Consider the following 17495-nt stretch of genomic DNA (forward strand, 5'->3'; position numbering starts at 1 on the left):
ATCCTGACGACTGCTGCAGTATGGATATACTAAAGGCATTAGCTAAGAAAACTAAGGTGGTCCACAAAAGTCATGCTGTCAGATTCCCTTGAGTATCAGACTCCTAGAGATGCAAAGTGGAAAAGTGAGAGGCAAGCTGGGGTGGGGCAGGGAGTTAGTATTTAATGCCACTTTCAGCTGGGGAAGATGGGCATTCTAGACAGATGGCAGTCATGGTTGTACAACACAGGAGGTTCTTAACACACTGGCTGTACACTGAAGCATGGTTCAGTAGGATATTTCATGGCTTAAAAAAAAAACAAGACAAAAGGAACTGGTGATATGACTTAGTTCATAAAGCACACAGCATATGGGAAGCCTGAGCTTGCTTCCTTGCACCACATAAACTGGGCATGGTGGTGCACACTTGTAATACCAGCAATTCGAGTTGTAGAGGAAGAGGTCATCTTCATCAAATAGATAGATATATTCTCATATTCATATTCTCTCTCTCTCTCTCTCTCTCTCTCTCTCTCTCTCTCTCTCTCTCTCTCTCTCTCTCTCTCTCTCTCTCTCTGAATCACCTGTGTCTGGTAGAGACCCAGAGGCAGGAATGGAAGCTCCTGCCATGCACAGCGATGTGCTAGGGTGGTAGCTCTCAGACCCCACCCTCACAAACTCCACTTAGCCCTCATTGACCCTCCATCATCATCTCTTAAATAATCCTTCTACTGCTGGCTCATGTCTCTGTAGCCTCCTGCCAGCTGTCACCAAGAACCAGGCATGGGGGTTGGGCAGCAGCCAGTCACTATACAGTGAGGAGGTCATGAGAACAGGCACTACTTGCTTTCTAGAGTGTCTTCTGACTGGCCCATTCTGGGGTTGCCGGGAATGACAGCCTAAGCTATGGCCTGGTAGACACAAATAGGGTACCTGCTCTTCCTCCAAGAATAGTCTCCACTCCGTGTCCACACCCTGACTGTGCTGTCATAGAAGCCCAGGTAGCTATCCTTGTCACTGGTAGTGAGGCCATTGTCATCCTCAGTGCTGTGTGTCACAAGGCCGAGATTGGGATTCTGGGACCAGCCCAGCTCATAGCTGGTGGAGCTGGGCCTACAGTTGAGCTCAGCTGGATCCCCCTATATTGACTCTCAACTTAAGCATACCCATACATCAGCTCTGCGGCCTCAGCCTTCCTTGACCGACCTGTGTTCTCATTTGGTTTGTTGAGGGCATTGGGTTGCAAGCCAGATGGAGAAAGGAGAGAGGGTGCATAGGTCCTGACAACTCTGTGGCTTCTGCTGCGACCAACTATCTCTGAGCTTGTGTGGAGCCTACATAGTCTAAGCCCTCCCCAGGACTGTCCTGTGGTGACTGGTCCAGTTTGTTGGAAGGCACACAGCACTACATATCCCCAGGTGGTCGCTCTCTCCTGAACTGCTGCCATCATCCCAGGGTCTCACTTTGGCTTTGCCAGCTCTGAGGGGTTTGAGGGGGGAAGGGTGGTTTTGAGCCTATCGGAAGCAAACTGGATCAGACAGTTTTTTGCTGTGACAGTGGGATGAAAGAGGGAATGATGACCCACAGGTCCTCCAGTTGACAGAGGGCCTTGGGACACAAGTGCTTGAAACCCATGGCCATGAGTACTCTGACAAGACTCTTGGCTTGCTGCTGGCAGCACTTCTGGTCCTACTCTCATGGGCAGGAGCCGATGGTGTCCTCTCTGCACCTGGCAGCCCCTGATAGTTGCCTCAGTTTGGTAGGTATCCTTCAGTTCTTTAGGGGTGCCTCAAGGAAACCTCAGCTCCGTGGACCACTGAGAGATAGCTACCTTGGCTGGGGGTAGGGTCAGACAGACAGGCCTTAGTCTCAGCACTTTAGCTGTAGGGATGAGGGTGGCAGCTAGATAGCAGACAGACCTTAGGATCTAGCACTGGGTTGGTTGGCCCTTTGACTTCTGAACCCATGCGCCACCTAAGTGACAGCCGCCCACCCTGCAAAGCCGTTGCAAAGAACACGCTCACATCTGCCCACCCTCCTGTCCTTCTTAAGAATTGGAGCCACTCGGTGACACCCACAGCCCAGGACCAAGCTGAAGCCTGTAGAGGAAGCAGCCCAGTTTCAGAGCATGAGGGCATGCTTGGGACTACATCACTGACTGCCAGGGCAGGCCTGGCCCTGCCAGGATGCCCAAGCAGAGCAGCTGAAGAGAGGGGCCCCTAGGTATCCTGAAATGGCCACCAGCCATCTGCCCCTCTTTCTGAGCTCTGTCTAAGTGCTGGCCTGGGAATGATAAAGTCAGACACCCCCTTTTCCCTCAGATCTACATGATTAGGCATTGATGAGTTGGTGTTGCCCAAGTCTTGTACAGGAAGCCTGAAGTGCAGCCCTGGGCAATCCATTGAGCCTGGGAGAACCTGCCCCAAGAGCTTCCTGTCCCAGCTTACCCCGCCCCCCACCTCTAGTTCTTTTATATGTTACTGTCTGAGCTCACAGCCCAGTCTAAAGGATGAGATACAGAAGAGGCTGAGATCTGGTACGGGCAGCTCTCTAGGCTGTCCCCTGTAAGGGGGATGGAGGTTGCTACTATGGAAGCAACCAGCCCTTGGCTAAGCAAGGCTTACCCATAGACCTGTAGGACTATATTCTGAAGCCCAGCAGTCCAGCCTGGCATCTGTGCTGTGTCAACATATCTTGTCCTGGTTTGTGATTTACCTTAGTCACCAGGAACCAGGTACCTGGGGTGTCATAAAAATAGCCCTGAGCTATGCTGGTCCAAGCATTCCCCTAGTCCATCCCTGGAGCTGCTGAGAGCAGGTCAGAAGTGTGGTCCAGCCTGGCCTCCTGAATAGGCAGGTTCTACAGGCTGTGTGGAACGGGAGAAGCCACACAGTGACCACCTAAAGGGCCTTGTGGTCCTCACTTGTGGCCTCTGCTGCTTCCTCGCCCCAGCTCTGCCCACTACTCCCAGACCCAGCAGCCTAGCAGCAGCCTCACTCTCACTATGGAGCTCTGGAGCTCAGCTGGGAGAGGTATTGATTTAGTTTTGAGTTGAGTGACTTATAAATATGCATGAGGATCGGGCGGATATTTAACTGTGCTTTTTAATTCTCCTCGAGTTGCTGCCTCTTTCCAGCAGGGTCTCTTATTATGCGAGTCAAGTACCCAGTGGCAGGCGGGCAGGCAGGCAGGCAGGCGGGCGGGCGGCCTTGGCTCTCAGCTTGCTGCCTGGACCTTCCCTGGGGCAACTGGACCCAGAGGAGTGAGGTTAGGGGCAGCTGTTCTCCAGTCGATACATAGTTGAGAGATCTGGTTCTATTGTAAGGTCAGGAGCCAGGGGTTACTTTCTTCTGTACTTTATTTTTTCATTTTCATTGCGTTTTTATTTGTTTGTTTGTTTTGTGTGTCTGTTTATATGACTATGCATGTACTATATATAGCACACGTGTGTGAACAACCTGTGGGAGTCACTCCTCTACTTCTATCATGCAGGTCCTAGGGGCTGAACTCAGGTTGTCACCTTTTTTCTTTCCCTACTGAGCCATCTCACAGGCTAGGTTGTGTGTGTGTGTGTGTGTGTGTGTGTGTGTGTGTGTGTGTGTGTGTGTGTGTGTGTGTGTGTACTGTATAAACCTTAGGTGTACCATGTGGGTACACAGGTGCCCATGTTGGATGCCCTACAACTGAAGTTACAGGCAGTTGTGAGCCATCAGATGCGAGTGCTGGGAACCGAATGTGGGTCCTTTTTAAGAGCAGTAGGCACTCTTAATCCCTGATCCATCTTTCTAACCCAGAAGAAAAGTTCTTAAAGACCAGATTTCTAGGACTGGGGCAATAGTTCAGTGGGTGGGACCCAAGTTCAAATTCCCAGCAGCCATATAAAATGCCAAGCATGGCACATACAACCTCAGCACTGGGGTGCTGGAGAGACAAGTGAAGCCAAGAGCTTACTACTGACTAAAACAGTGAGCTTCCAGTTCCATGGAAAGACTGTTTCAGGGCAGTAAAACTAAGAACAGTGGAGGAATGACCCCACCCCAGCTCCATGTCCTGCTCTGGCTTCCGTGTGTGTCTGTACATTATAGTATATGCTGCCCACTGCACACACCCAGACACACACAAAAAGACCACAGAGGGAAACTGAGGCCCAGAGGTGCAGAGGGCCTGTAGAAGGCCACTCACACACTAGGAGAAGAACACACTATATGAACCAAATGTACCAGATACTGGCCCACTCAGCCATGTGCCTGCTGATGGCTCTGGATGGAGGATTGTGGCTAGTCACCCCAGCTGCCATGGATAAGAGGGTCACAGTGGCAGGAAGAGCCAGCTGCCCTTCAGGGAGTCTGCACCATGCCCTGGAAGAGGTCCATGCACAGACCTGCCAGTACCACTACCCATAGATCTGCAGGGGCCACAGAAAGTCCCCAGTGTTGACACCTTCCTGCCACACACTCTGACTGTCAGCTCCTGTGTGTCCACCATCATTAGCAGAAAACTTCAGCTCGCTCAGCAAGTGAGATGTTTTTGTTTAGTCAATGATTGCATCGTGGCTTTAAAGGAAGGTTCCAGAATTTTCCTTTTGAGATTCTTGTCAGTGCCTCCAGTTTCCTCAGCTGTGAATCAAACAAGGCAACAAATTTTAGCAGCAGATTACAGCCATTCTCCCCTTTCTTCCTCAAAGCTGTCATCCTGTGGCAGACTCAGCGAAGTTGCTCGCTTGCTCCCATCTGTTCGTCTCGTGTGCTCACCGGCCCCCTGGACAGCCTTCTTATTGGCACTGATGTCCCTGGGCCTGGGACAGGCAGCAGGTGTGCCTGGAAACCAAGCCGACCCAGACCAGTGCTGAGACAGGCTCTGGTGCTGTGGACATGAGCCTGCACTTTTCTCCCCGAGTGGTCTCTGTTGCCTTTGCTGTAGTGAGAGGTATGTGGCTGCCTGGCCCCCCAAGTGCTCAAGCGTGCCCAGGCGTGTCTGACAGTACGACCTGGGCAGGTGGATTGGCACATTTTAGAAGGCACTGACCTCTTTCCCTGGCCTATGGCAGTCCTCAGGGTCTGCCCAGCCTCCCTCCCATGCTTGTCATGTACTTCTTGACTGGCCCTTCCTTGCACAAAGGGCTTTGACGTGTCAGGTGATGCCACTGATAGCTCTCTCTGGTAGTCTTGAGGCCACAGGAACCGTAATATGGATGACACCCACACAGCTTGCCTTCTGCACCATGTGGCTCCTGACCTCTGCTACTTAGTTTCCTTTCCAGTCCAAGCTCTGAAACCCCTTCTCTCAGCCCTGCCATAGGACTTGAACACAGAAACCTAGGTGGGTGCTGGGTGCACACATGGTTGTGGACTCAGATGATGCCCTTGGCCTTGCCTTCCCCCTTTCTGTGGTGTATACAGACGGCTGCTCCTTCATCCGCACCCCTTTTGCCTCCGGGTGATCATGTAGGGAAGAGAGTTCTTAAATTAGGGTCACTTCTGTCTGCAGCAACAGCCTCATAGCTACTCAGGAGCAGAGATGTTGTGTCTGTCACAGGAGGGAGGCCAGGTTGTTTCTCTGGACCTCTTGGTTCTTTATGCTTCAGTTGGTGATGTGATTTCTAAGCGTGTGAAATACATTCTGGCCCGAGAAATGTTCTATTTGTTAAGCATTTATCTGGTAGACTGTGCCATACCAGACACATTGTCAGTGCCAGAAGCACTGTGAAGAACGAGACAGACAGCCCTGTCCTCACAGAGCTGACCTCTGGTAGGGGACAGCTAATAAAACAAGTGTTTAAGATGACGAAGTGTGTTAGAAGGTGCAGGTGTTGTGGAGAGGGGACAGGAGGGGTAGTGATGGACTGTCACTTGTCGCCTGTCAGTTCCTGCCTCGGTACTTGTTTTGAGTAAGCACTGATGCTTCACTGTTGGTTCCATGCTCTACGGAGTGAGACGGTGGTCTGCCGTGAAGCTCCTCATGGCAGGAGGAGCTCAGACTGGCTGCCTCCTTCCTCCTTAGGATCTGGCTTTCCCTCCATCTCTCTCTCTCTCTCTCTCTCTCTCTCTCTCTCTCTCTCTCTCTCTCTCTCTCTCTCTCTCGTCTTTGTGTCTCCCTCCCTCCCTTCTTCCCTGTGTGTATATGTATGTGTCTGTCTGGTTTTTGAAACAGGGTCTCACTATGTAGAGACCTCAAACTCCTAGAGATCTCCTAGAGATCCTCCTGCTTCTGCCTCCTGAGTTTTGGGATTAAAAAGTGGGCACCACTGGGGTTGGGGATTTGGCTCAGTGGTAGAGCGCTTGCCTAGCAAGCGCAAGGCCCTGGGTTCGGTCCCCAGCTCCGAAAAAAAAAGAATAGAAAAAAAAAAAAGTGTGCACCACCAAACCCAGCTTCCCCCCCCTCTCCCCCTGCCCCTGCACCCAGAGTCTTGTGGTGTCTTCTGTGTTATATGCTCAGTATGGGGCTATGAGAGTTGTTCTAGGACCCAATTATTCCTCTTCTCAGCTTGAGATCTCACAGACTGAGCCTGTCAGCCTGTATAACACCCAAACTAAGGGTTTAGTTGTGGTTTTTAAAGTCTTTAAAAGGAAAAATCAGGAATATCTTAGGCCACATACAAATTCCTATGTTTGGGTGACCATGGTTTCATTGGCACACGTGATGTTCCTCCCTGCCAGTTCCCACGCCTATAGTCTGTGGCTGCTTTCTCACCAAGCTGTGCACTGAGACAGGCGGGTAGCCCTGAAGAGCTGGCTAGCTCCACAGGCAGTGGCAGGCTGGGCTCTGATCCTCTGCCCAATTCCCAGTGCTTAGCCTGGGCAGGGAAGCCGAGGTGCTTGTCCAGCCCCAGGGCTGTCACAGCAGGTGTGGGTGATGGATTTCACATGCTTGGTTATCTCCCTGACTGGTGAAATTGCACGGAATAACAGACTTGAAATTGCACAAGTAACAGTCTCAACCCTGAAAGCCAGGGAATCGGCTAGCATTCTGGGAGCCTCTTCATCCCCAGGGCTTTACAAGGTTCTCAGGAAAGCTCTGAAGAGCCTGCCAGGCCTGCCCCCCCGCCCCTTTCCTAGTTCTGGCTGGTGGCCTCCTCCTTCTCCTCCTTCTGATGAGAATATATTCAGAATGTGGCCTGAAAGCCAAGTTTGCAAGCCCTACTGCTCCCCACGGGTAGCTCTGGCACTTTCTGCTCCCCATCTCCCCCACCACACCCCATCCCATCCTAGGAGACTGCAGGCTGGCAGTTTGCTTATGTGAAGGATCTTGCTGTTCTGCTGCTCCTCTTAATCCCTTCAGCCCTGGAAGCATATCTTGAGGGGTGGCTAATAGCTGACAGACTGTGGCTTGGGTGAGGTGCTCCACATAAAGATCATACTGTCCTTTGACACTGTAGAGGGGCAGTTGGCCTACAGCAGCTTAGCTCATGGAACACAGAGGCTTACTGACCACCTGTTGCCTCGCTAAATCAGTCTCCCAGCTTCTTTGCTCTGTGCGTCTGGTGGTCTAAATGAGTGGGCTATCTCCCCTGTTTCCTCAGCAGGCATCTGGGGATAGGAGTGGGGCTGGGGCCAGAGGAGCCAGGAAGCCCCTATATGTGGGCATGGAGATTAGTGTCCCTTGCTGAACAGCCACTGGTACCTGGGCTTTGAGGATTGGACCCCAAACCCATCACAGCCAGGTGTCTGCCTCCCAGATTCTAGAAGACACTTCCAAGCCTCCATCCCACTCTCTGTGGCAGCCCTGTTATATGCCTGAGAGCAGGGGAACCTGGGGAGAGGTTGGCCAGAGAAGACAACTAACTCCTTATTTGACTTCCTGAGTCACCTGAGACCCCACAGAAGTCTGTTTTGGGCCCAGTGGAGGCAGCAGAGAGCCTCCCATCTTTCATGGACCCCTTCAGTGACTTTGCCGCATGGCACATTACGATCACTGCCACAGGGCACATTGTGGTCACCACTCACTGTCCACTCAGTGCCATGCAAGAATATGCCCCTTTTTTTCATGGGGTGCCTGTTTTGTGCTAGGCATGTGGCTATCTTGTTGGCTGCAGTTTGGGCTTTCCTGATGGCTCATGTGCATACCATTCTGTGCCCAGTGGCTCTTTGGGTTCTGTCTGCAAAGTATCTGTTCATTTCATTTTGCCTCTTTTTCAATGGCTTACATTTTCTTGATTACTTTTGAGTTCCGAAAAACATCTAGGTGTGAGCTGATCAGATAAATGAACTATCGAAAACAATTCCACTCAGGTTCACCTCCTTCCCTGGGGCCCAGAATTATTTTCAGGTACAATGTAGGACAGAGGGTGATCCTGTCCTCTCACACTCTCATCCCCCTCTGAGGGGTGGAGAGATGGCTGCAGAGCACCCACATGGTTCCAGGGGATCTGACACCTCTTCTGACTTCCATGGGCCCCAGGCACTCATGGTGTACACACATGCACAGGCAGGCATAGGATGCATAAAATAAATAAGTCTAAACAAAAGTGAATCTAGCCTTTTATATCATGACCTGCCTTCTGTAGAATTGACAACTATGTGTGAGATGAGGTCATGGGGATATCCTGTCTACCCCTTCTCCAGTACCACTAGTCTCAGTCACTGCCTTTGGAACATGTTGGGATACCTCCTAGAATCAGCCACATTGCTCTCCTCTTGTTGTCCCTGGCTTGAGGAAGCAATGATGGGTGAATGGCACTCCTAGGCACTGTTAGCTTGGGGCACTGGAGTGAGTCTGTGGGAAACTCTCCTTGCTGCAGTCATAGTTTTCCTGTAAAGCCATTCTGAGGAGCAAGGTACTCTTGTGTGTACAGTTCTGGGCCTCCCTTTCATAGACCTCTTGCAGAGAGGGATAGATGTCAGGCCTCACAGGACTGGGGGATTTAGGTAGGGGCTCTACCACTGAGCCACACCCCCAGCCCCTCACTGGGGATTCTAGGCAGGGGCTCTAACACTGAGCCACGCCCCCAGCCCCTCACTGGGGATTCTAGGCAGGGGCTCTACCACTGAGCCACACCCCCAGCCCCTCACTGGGGGATTCTAGGCAGGGGCTCTACCACTGAGCCACACCCCAGCCCCTCACTGGGGTATTCTAGGCAGGGGCTCTACCACTGAGCCACGCCCCAGCCCCTCACTGGGGTATTCTAGGCAGGGGCTCTACCACTGAACCACACCCCAGCCCCTCACTGCTGGGTTCTACCTAAGTGTTGTACCACTGAGCTTCATCTCCAGACCTGGGTTTTTTTGTTTGTTTGTGACAGGGTCTCTAACCCAGGCTACCCCTGTACTCAACTCTTTAAGGTTCTAAATAGCCCCATACTTACAACCTTCCTACCTCAGCCTACAGTATAGCTGAGATTACAAGCCTGTGCCCCTCATGCCTTCCAGCATGTGACATTGAATTTGGTGTCTAGGTAACTTGAGCAGGGTGTTGGTGTGCCCGGATCACCTGTGGTGGGCCAAGGGGAGGAAGACTGCTTTGCTTGTTTTCTCTACCAGTTCAGTCGGTGGTCTCTGCACTCTAAGAGATCAGAACCCAGATTGCTAATGGGCTCGCTTGCACACATTGGACAAGTGTGCTGAGATGGTTGTCACAGCACCTACCAGACCTCATGTCCCACCAAATGCTCATGTGCTGCCAGGATTCCTCTTTGCTTGGGCTCTGTGCTCCCAAGCTACTCGTCTGCCCTCAGTGACCCTAAGCTGTGTTTGCTCCTCTAGGGTGACTACAACCAGAGTCGAACCAAAGTGCTACACATGAGCCTGAACCCGGCTAGCATGGCCAGGCAGCGCCAGCGTGAGGACCATGACCGGCTGCAGGAGGAATGCGAGCGCTTACGGGGACTCGTGCATGCCCTAGAGAGAGGCGGTCCCATCCCTGCTGACCTGGAGGCTGCCTCCAGCCTGCCCTCATCCAAGGAGGTGGCAGGTAGGTCAATTCACCCAGCCCTCTGGTCTCTGGAGAGGTATACACATGGGGCTGCATGGATGGCCTAGCCCACTGGCCCTTGCAGCCAGCGGAGACATATTGCTTCCCTGCAGGCTTCGTAAACACGGTTAGTCAACCAAGTTTGCAAGCAGCTAAGATCATCTCGGACCCCCCAAAACAAATTAATACCATTTATCAGTTTATATGTGACCCATTAATCATGAGTAAATCCAATCCTCAGAGAAAACAGGGCCATCGTTCACTGGCCTAAGCACACGTCACAGAGCCCAAGATCCCAGGGAAGAGTAAGACCAGCACAGTCAGTGCCTCTCACCACCCTCTCCAGTCAGTAAACCAGGGTGGCGACCATCAGAGCATGTACCTGGAATCCTTGAGGCACCGCAGTGGCCATTGGAATTCGTCCCTGACCCTTGGTAAACATGGCAGCCATGGGGTCCTGCCCCACTTGCTTTGCTCTACAGCACTGAAGTGTAAACTTGTGGGTACAGGGAGGGGCTTGCACTGGGTGGGGAGGGAGCTGGGGCAAGGGCATGCTGGTAGCAGGTCCTGCAGCAACCCTGCCTGGCCTGAAATCACTCTTGTTCCCTTACCCCTAAGGCCACCTGAATGAGATGTGACTATGGGGCCACTGTGGCCTTGAGGTTTATGTCTCTCTTGCATGTGGTTCTCGGCTACATCCTAAAGTGCGTTCCTGTTTCCGTTCTGTTTCTGTCATCTGGTCCTAAGGAGGCACTTGGCAGTCCAGGTGAGTCTTGGGCCAGGGAGGGTAGGACTGTCATCAGAGAGCCCTTCCTCCAGGATGGATCTCAGGATGGAGTGGCAAAGACAGATCCTCCTGTTCTCTTCATCCCTTGAGTCCTGTTCTGGCTCCCTTCATGGAAGGCTCCTGAAGACAATGTCGCAAAGAACCTGGGGACCTGGAATGACTGAAGGCATGCATCAGGGGCCTGGTGCCCCAAGGACCCAAAGTCTGAGCAAGAATGGCCAGTGCACTGTTTCTTACGTCTTGTCAAGCTAAGGTGCTCTGAGAAGCAATCAATACCCTGGGGCTCTATGCAGAGAGCCTGGCATAGAGCAGGTATTCCATATGGCTTGTTGTCTGTGCTGTTGCCCATAGTCTTGTGACATGGCTATAGGGACACCTGCCAGCTTTTGTGCTCTGCTCTGACAGGCCTCCAGTTTGCCAATGGCCTTTGTGATTCTTGTGGTTTCTGTCTTGCTGTAAGGGTCAGCTCTGAGTGGCAGACATAGGTCAGGACCTAAGCTGTGTCTCTTGCAGCTTAGAAGACCCTGTTGACTTACACTGTTTCTCTCTTCATGAGTAGCTGTATGGGCATGTGTTTGAAGTCCAGATCCTCACTGCCCGTCCTTCACCTCCACCCTTCTCCCATGTCAGGTGTTCAGATTGAAGGAGCTTAACATTGGCCTTCATATCCCATGTGCCTGTTTTTCTGCATACCACATGTGTAAAACAACCCTGTCTGGAAGCCAGTCCTCTTGGGTGTCAGACCACTCACTCTCTCCAGTAGAGCAGAAATAAGCCTAAAAGCTCTGAGTTTGCAAGCTCGCCATTTCCCCAACACTGGCAGCCAGACAGAGGTGCTGTCCACAACAGATGCACCTGCCTGTCACTAGCTCCCAGCAGCTCAGAGTCCAGCTGGGCTGCTGAGAAAGACAGTTGAGTGGTTTTCAGGTTCCTCCTGAAAAAGGCTGACAATGTGTGTAGAGACCAAAATCCAGCCTCCCAGTACTTTCCCAGGCTCAGTGTGTATGGCCCCCTGCTGTCTCTGGCCCCTGCCAGCGAGCTGGTTAATTGCAGTTTAATTAGGTATGCATTAAAATTAAAACAATCTCATCTTGTCAGAGTGACACATTGGAGGTGATCAAATTTATCACTGCTTGACTGGGCACAGCGAATCCCAGAGGTGTCTCTGGGGAAGAGAGAGAAAGAGAGCTGGCTTGTGGGCTTCTTTACCCTTAGCCTTTCTGCCTCAGGAGGGTACTCTCCAGGGCCTAGTTTTGGGGCTTGGAGTGGTGGTGGTGGTGGTGGTGGTGGTGGTGGTGGTTGTGGTGGTAGTGGGTGGGTGGGTGGTGGTGGTGGTGGTGTGGAGTGTAGATTAGCTCAGGATCTTCCTATGTGGCTTAGGCTAGCCTTGAACTCTCCATTCCCTTGCTTCAGCCTCCTTCGTGCTGGGATTAAAAGCATGCAACATTAATGCCTGACTGGGGTTGATGCTTAAGCACTTGGGCCTGAGACACCATTTGGACCATGTGACTTCAGGGCTGCTAGTGCTCGGGCCTTGATTAATATGTGCCCCATACCAGTGGCCCTGGTTGTGGGACCTAGGTCCACTGGAGTAGCCAGGGAGCATCAGGAATGCCCCAGTTTGGCAGCTTTGCTTTGCTACAGGCCAGTCACAATCCCTGTTCTCAGGGAGCAGTGGACTGAGCAGTACTGAAATGGGGAAGGAGATGCTTTGTCTCAGGTGTCCCCGCACAGCTGTCCCACTGTGGGAAAATGTCACCTACTTGTTCTGAGCCCCTGAAACACAGCATCTAGAGAATAATGCTGACCAAGTGGGTACATTTCTAATGCAGCAATCTCCCTTCCCCTTCCCATGTAGAACAGCAAAACAACATTGATCTATTGATCTATTGATCTATGTGGCAGGGGCAGGAACACAGGAGGACCATATTTAAAGAAAAAAAAATGTGAAAGCTGACATTATTTTAAAAATAAATGTATTAGTTTTCAGCAAGCCACAGGAATACTTGGTACACTATAGAAACTATAAAATCAGAGCTTGGTACCATAAATAAACTTTTATTGAAACATGGTCACCTTGTTAGGAATACACAGCAGCAGAGTTAAGTTCCCAGAGACTAGTAGAGTTAGTTGCCTTCCTAGAATCCCCCAGTGAGGGGCTGGGGTGTGGCTCAGTGGTAGAGCCCCTGCCTAGAACCCCCCAGAGAGGGGTTGGGGGTGTGGCTCAGTGGTAGAGCCCCTGCCTAGAATCCCCCAATGAGGGACTGGGGGTGTGGCTCAGTGGTAGAGCACCTGCCTAGAATCCCCCAGTGAGGGGCTGGGGTGTGGCTCAGTGGTAGAGCCCCTGCCTAGAATCCCCAGTGAGGGGCTGGGTGTGGCTCAGTGGTAGAGCACCTGCCTAGAATCCCCCAGAGAGGGGCTGGGGTGTGGCTCAGTGGTAGAGCCCCTGCCTAGAATCCCCCAGAGAGGGGCTGGGGTGTGGCTCAGTGGTAGAGCCCCTGCCTAGAATCCCCCAGTGAGGGGCTGGGGTGTGGCTCAGTGGTAGAGCCCCTGCCTAGAATCCCCCAGTGAGGGGCTGGGGTGTGGCTCAGTGGTAGAGCCCCTGCCTAGAATCCCCCAGTGAGGCATGACTCAGCAATATATGTCTGTCTAGCAGTGCCTGAGGACACTGGGTTCCAGTTATTCTTCTTGGGGGCTAGAGGCCTTCATATTTAAAAGTAATGAAATGGATGAGCCTTGGGTTTAACCTTTCTAAACAGAATCATCTCTTCTTAAAACAACAACCCTTAAAATTATTCTCCAACACAAACACTGTAAAGGATGAAGTTATCAGGTGACAATTCTAACAAGAGAGAGCAAGAGCTTTCTCTTTTTTCACTAGTGGAAACACATTTGCATAAGATGTGTTCTCTTACTTTCTAGGGCTAGTGCAGTAATGCAGCAGTCGGGACCCTGTGGCCTAGCTGTGTAGGATGACCTCAGTCAAGAGTTCTAGCACTTCCCTCCCAATGTGAGCCAAGCTCCACCCTTGGCTCCAGGTATCCACTCCCAAGACCCAAGGCCTACAGCCTCCTCTGTCCATCCCTTCCTGTGTGCAGAACCATGTCTCCAGCATGGTACCCAACTCCCTGTACCTGGTAGAGCACCTCAAGATCCAGTTTGCACACTGAGTAGTCTCTTTTGGGTAATGCTTTACGGTGCTCTCCTCATGCTTCCTTGGGGCAGTGATGCTGCAGGCTAATCCCTGGGAGAGAGAGAACATGAGCACAGCGCTGTCATCCATCCTGCAGAACATGGGGCTTGCCACCTCATAACGCCCAAGGAGGAGGAGCATAGCCTCGAGGTTGAGTCATGTGACTGAGTGCTCATCCCACCACTCTCCTGTTGCGATATTGTCTAGCTCTCAACATGTTCTTTCAAGTTGTGCTTGGGACCAATTGCATTTAGGGCGAGTGAACAGAAATAGTGCCACTACACTTCTGATTTGGGATGCTCATGGCTATATTTAATAATGCACACATGCATTTGTTCATGTGAAGTGAGCCCAACATGGACACAGGGAACAAGGTTTGCCTCCCAAGGACTTTGGGGAAACCTGGGGAAGGAACCCAAGACAGCCGGCCATTGAGGGCTATAGAGCAGGGCTGTCTGTAGTCTAACTACTAGGACAACCATTAACTGCTCAGAATGTCCTTAAGGAAAAAGCAAAGTCCGTTCTTGGTATTAAAAGTGATTGCTGGGTCAGCTGTGGTGGTTCACACACCTAATCCCAGCACTCAGAGCCCCAACTACAGAACACCTGGAGCTACAGAGTGAGATCCTTATCAAATAAAAGGGGAGAAAGGGAAATAGAAAAAGAAAAAAGTCATAATTATTGAAAGAAGATAAATGGAATAAAAAGAGCCAAACAGAAGCCCCTGAGCCCAGGGTCTCTTTTGTGAAAGCAGTCAGTACGCATGAAATGACCAGTGCTCAGTAAGTCCATTGCGGCCATCTGACAGTCACCACTCGGACAACTGTCAGTGATCCAGACAAAGCAGATTTAGACCCTGACCCTGAGCCACACACTAAGAGATTACAGAGGTTCTGCAGCTTCAAACAGACGGAATCAGCCAGAACAGCCCAGAAGAAAACAGAACTGTTTATCAGCTCACTAAGGAGCCTTTGACGACTAAGCCAAGCCTGTTGGTACAGGCTGTCACCACAGCTACTTGGGAGGTGGAAACAGGGAGAGCTCATGTTGAAGGCCAGCTGGAGCAACTTTGTGAGACACTGTCTCCCTAAGCTGTACTCCCACAGGAGATGGGAGCTGGAACAGAAGCCCTGGGAAGCTTACAGGCCAGCTAGCCTAGGTACTCATTGGCTAACAGAGACCTTCCCTCAGACAGGGTGGAAGGCGAGGATGGCACAGAAAAAAACAGTCCTCTGACCTTCATGAGTGCATTATGGCATGAATGCATGAATGGAAGCACAAGCTCACACATATCACATACATGGTTATACATATAATAATCATGAGGTTTAACTGCTGGCTGTGTAGGCTGTGAGAGGCCTCCTGTTCTTGATACCTGAGGTCATTCACAAATTAGTCCCCCTCCCACCTACTTCTCTGGTTCCAGCCAGAACTTCAGAACTCAGGGGCCAGTGTGGGAAATAGATCTTGAACTGGAACCAACAAAGTGTCAAGAGGGATTCCCCACAGCTGGGGGCTAACTACAGAGCTAGGCCTGGGTGAGACTCAGAAATGTGACTCCCTCCCACGGGCGCAGAACCGTGAAGCATCAGGCTTCTTAGGTCAGGTAGAGCTGAAAGCTGTTCATCTAGTGAGCATGGCCCTGGCAACACGGTAGAGTGTCAAAGGGCCTAGCATTGGATGAAGGGGCTGGAACTATACCTCAAGTTCTGGCTTTCCCCAGAGTCTGAGTCTCTGCCATCCCTCTCAGCTGCTCCGAGGACTATACCTTATAGTAGAGAGCTGCCCTGTGCATGCCCTCAGCATAGCCTGGCTCTATTCAGTGTCTCAAAAGTGTAGTCCAGGCCTCTTCATCCAGAGCCGGGGTGACCCTTGCCTATGACCCAAGACCTCCATCAGAGCTTAACACCAGCCTCCTGGTTACGTCCCGAGCCCTGCTCCCATGCTCTTCCTCTCTCGCTGACTCACCTCACCCTGCCTTTCTCTGGGTTCTAGGCACCTTGGAAATGGAGCCCGTGCAGCTTTAGTCTTGTTCTGTTGTGATGTTTTGTTTTGGAGATGCCAAGGAACAAACCCAAGGCTCACACAGCACTCCACTGCTGAGCCACGTCCCTAGACTTCGAGTCTTATCCCAAGTGCCCCTTGGCTGAGGACAAAGCTGACCTCCCTCTGGTCCCCGTGACTCCCCATCCCTCCGCCCTCCCCACACACAGCAGTCAGCCGAGGCTGCTGAGTAACTGCCGCCTTCCCAGCTACGTTGAGCTGCTCGGCTCTCTGCCTTGTTTCCTTTCCTTCCTGGCATGTCTGTAAACTCTGCCGGGTAGCTGAAGCCAAGTACCCAATTAGGGATTTCTCTCCAGTTTCATTCAGCCCGTAATTGAAGTGGGAGCATCTTACTGCAGGACACATCAAACAAGCATGTACCCTGGAACCCCAGCCACGATGTACACAGCAGCCCTGACCTCTCCACCTCAGACCTGCAGGGCCTGGCCAAGAGGTATTGCACAGCCAGTGCTCCCCAGTCAGGTGGAGGCAGGGCCCTTCAGCTTGGGGTCCCCATGGGAAGTCATCCAGGCCTAGCTTGGCAGCAACCACCCACCCTTAGTTTCCTTGGCTTGCACACCTGCCTATCTGGGCTGTCCCAGGGCTGACTTTAGCAGCTAGTCTGCATCCCTTGACTGTGGCCCATGCTCTGTATTCCATGCCATGGGGAGCATAAAGGTTTGGTATGGGGTCCGTCTGACTTGGGGCTGCTGTGGGGTCTGTCTACCTTAGTTGGTATGAGTACAGAGACAAAGTCCCCCAGCTCTCCCAGGAGCCTGCCCTGGGCTGTCTGTCTCCCCTGTGTCTCCGTGCTCTGCAGCAGGCATCCTCGCTGTCCGAGGGTGTAATTAGCACAGTGATTTAGTGAGCTTACAGCGCTGCTCTGCCTCCACAACTGCCTGGCTTTAGAATGTTCCCGTCACCCTGATGGGTCCCCAATGCCCTTATAGTCGTCCGCTCCCACTCACAGCCCCAGGCAATCACTGATCTTTCCTCTGCCGATTTGTCTTTTCAGAACATTTGTCTAGATGGAGCCTTACACTACACAGGCCTTTGTTCTGGCTTCTGTCACTAAGTATAATACTTTGGAAATTCAGCCCTGTCATAGCATGTATCCATATTCCTTTGTATGGCTGAGTAATATTCCACCACATGGACCACCCACGTGTTTAGGGATCGAGTCACTAATGGTGGACAGTGCACTGTGTCCACTTTGGGCCACTGTGGGTCATGCTGCTGTGGCATTGGAGATAGTGCCCATGTCTGACGTGTAGAAGGGAGTTTCTGGATTATCTGATACATGTATTACCTTTGTAAGGAATGACCTAATTGTTTTCCAGAGTGGTTGTACCTGCTGATATCCCCCTTGTTCGGGTCCCCTGTGTGCGCTCCTCGTCCTCCCCGCAATTGTCTTTCCTGGCTTCTTGACGACATCCTCTGGGTTGCATTTCCCTAATGACTAATGATTCGGGGCTCATTTCTGCAGCTTATTAGCCATTCATACATCTTCCTTGCTGAGACGCCTCTCACATCGGTGCCCAGTTTTTAATTGGATTGTTTGTCTTCTAATCATTTTCTTAATGCTTT

General features: G+C 51.7%; 1 protein-coding gene across 1 annotated transcript in view; it reads left to right on the top strand.

Annotated features, from left to right (window-relative positions):
- Mad1l1 (mitotic arrest deficient 1 like 1) overlaps nt 1-17495 on the top strand; it is a 310787-nt gene that overhangs the window by 222164 nt on the left and 71128 nt on the right. The window contains 1 exon segment of the mRNA NM_001109387.1: nt 9678-9885. Coding sequence (NP_001102857.1) covers nt 9678-9885 — 208 coding nt within the window.

This window comes from Rattus norvegicus, chromosome 12 (genome assembly GCF_021556685.1).
Source record: "Rattus norvegicus strain SHRSP/BbbUtx chromosome 12, alternate assembly SHRSP_T2T, whole genome shotgun sequence".
Taxonomy (NCBI): Eukaryota; Metazoa; Chordata; class Mammalia; order Rodentia; family Muridae; genus Rattus; species Rattus norvegicus.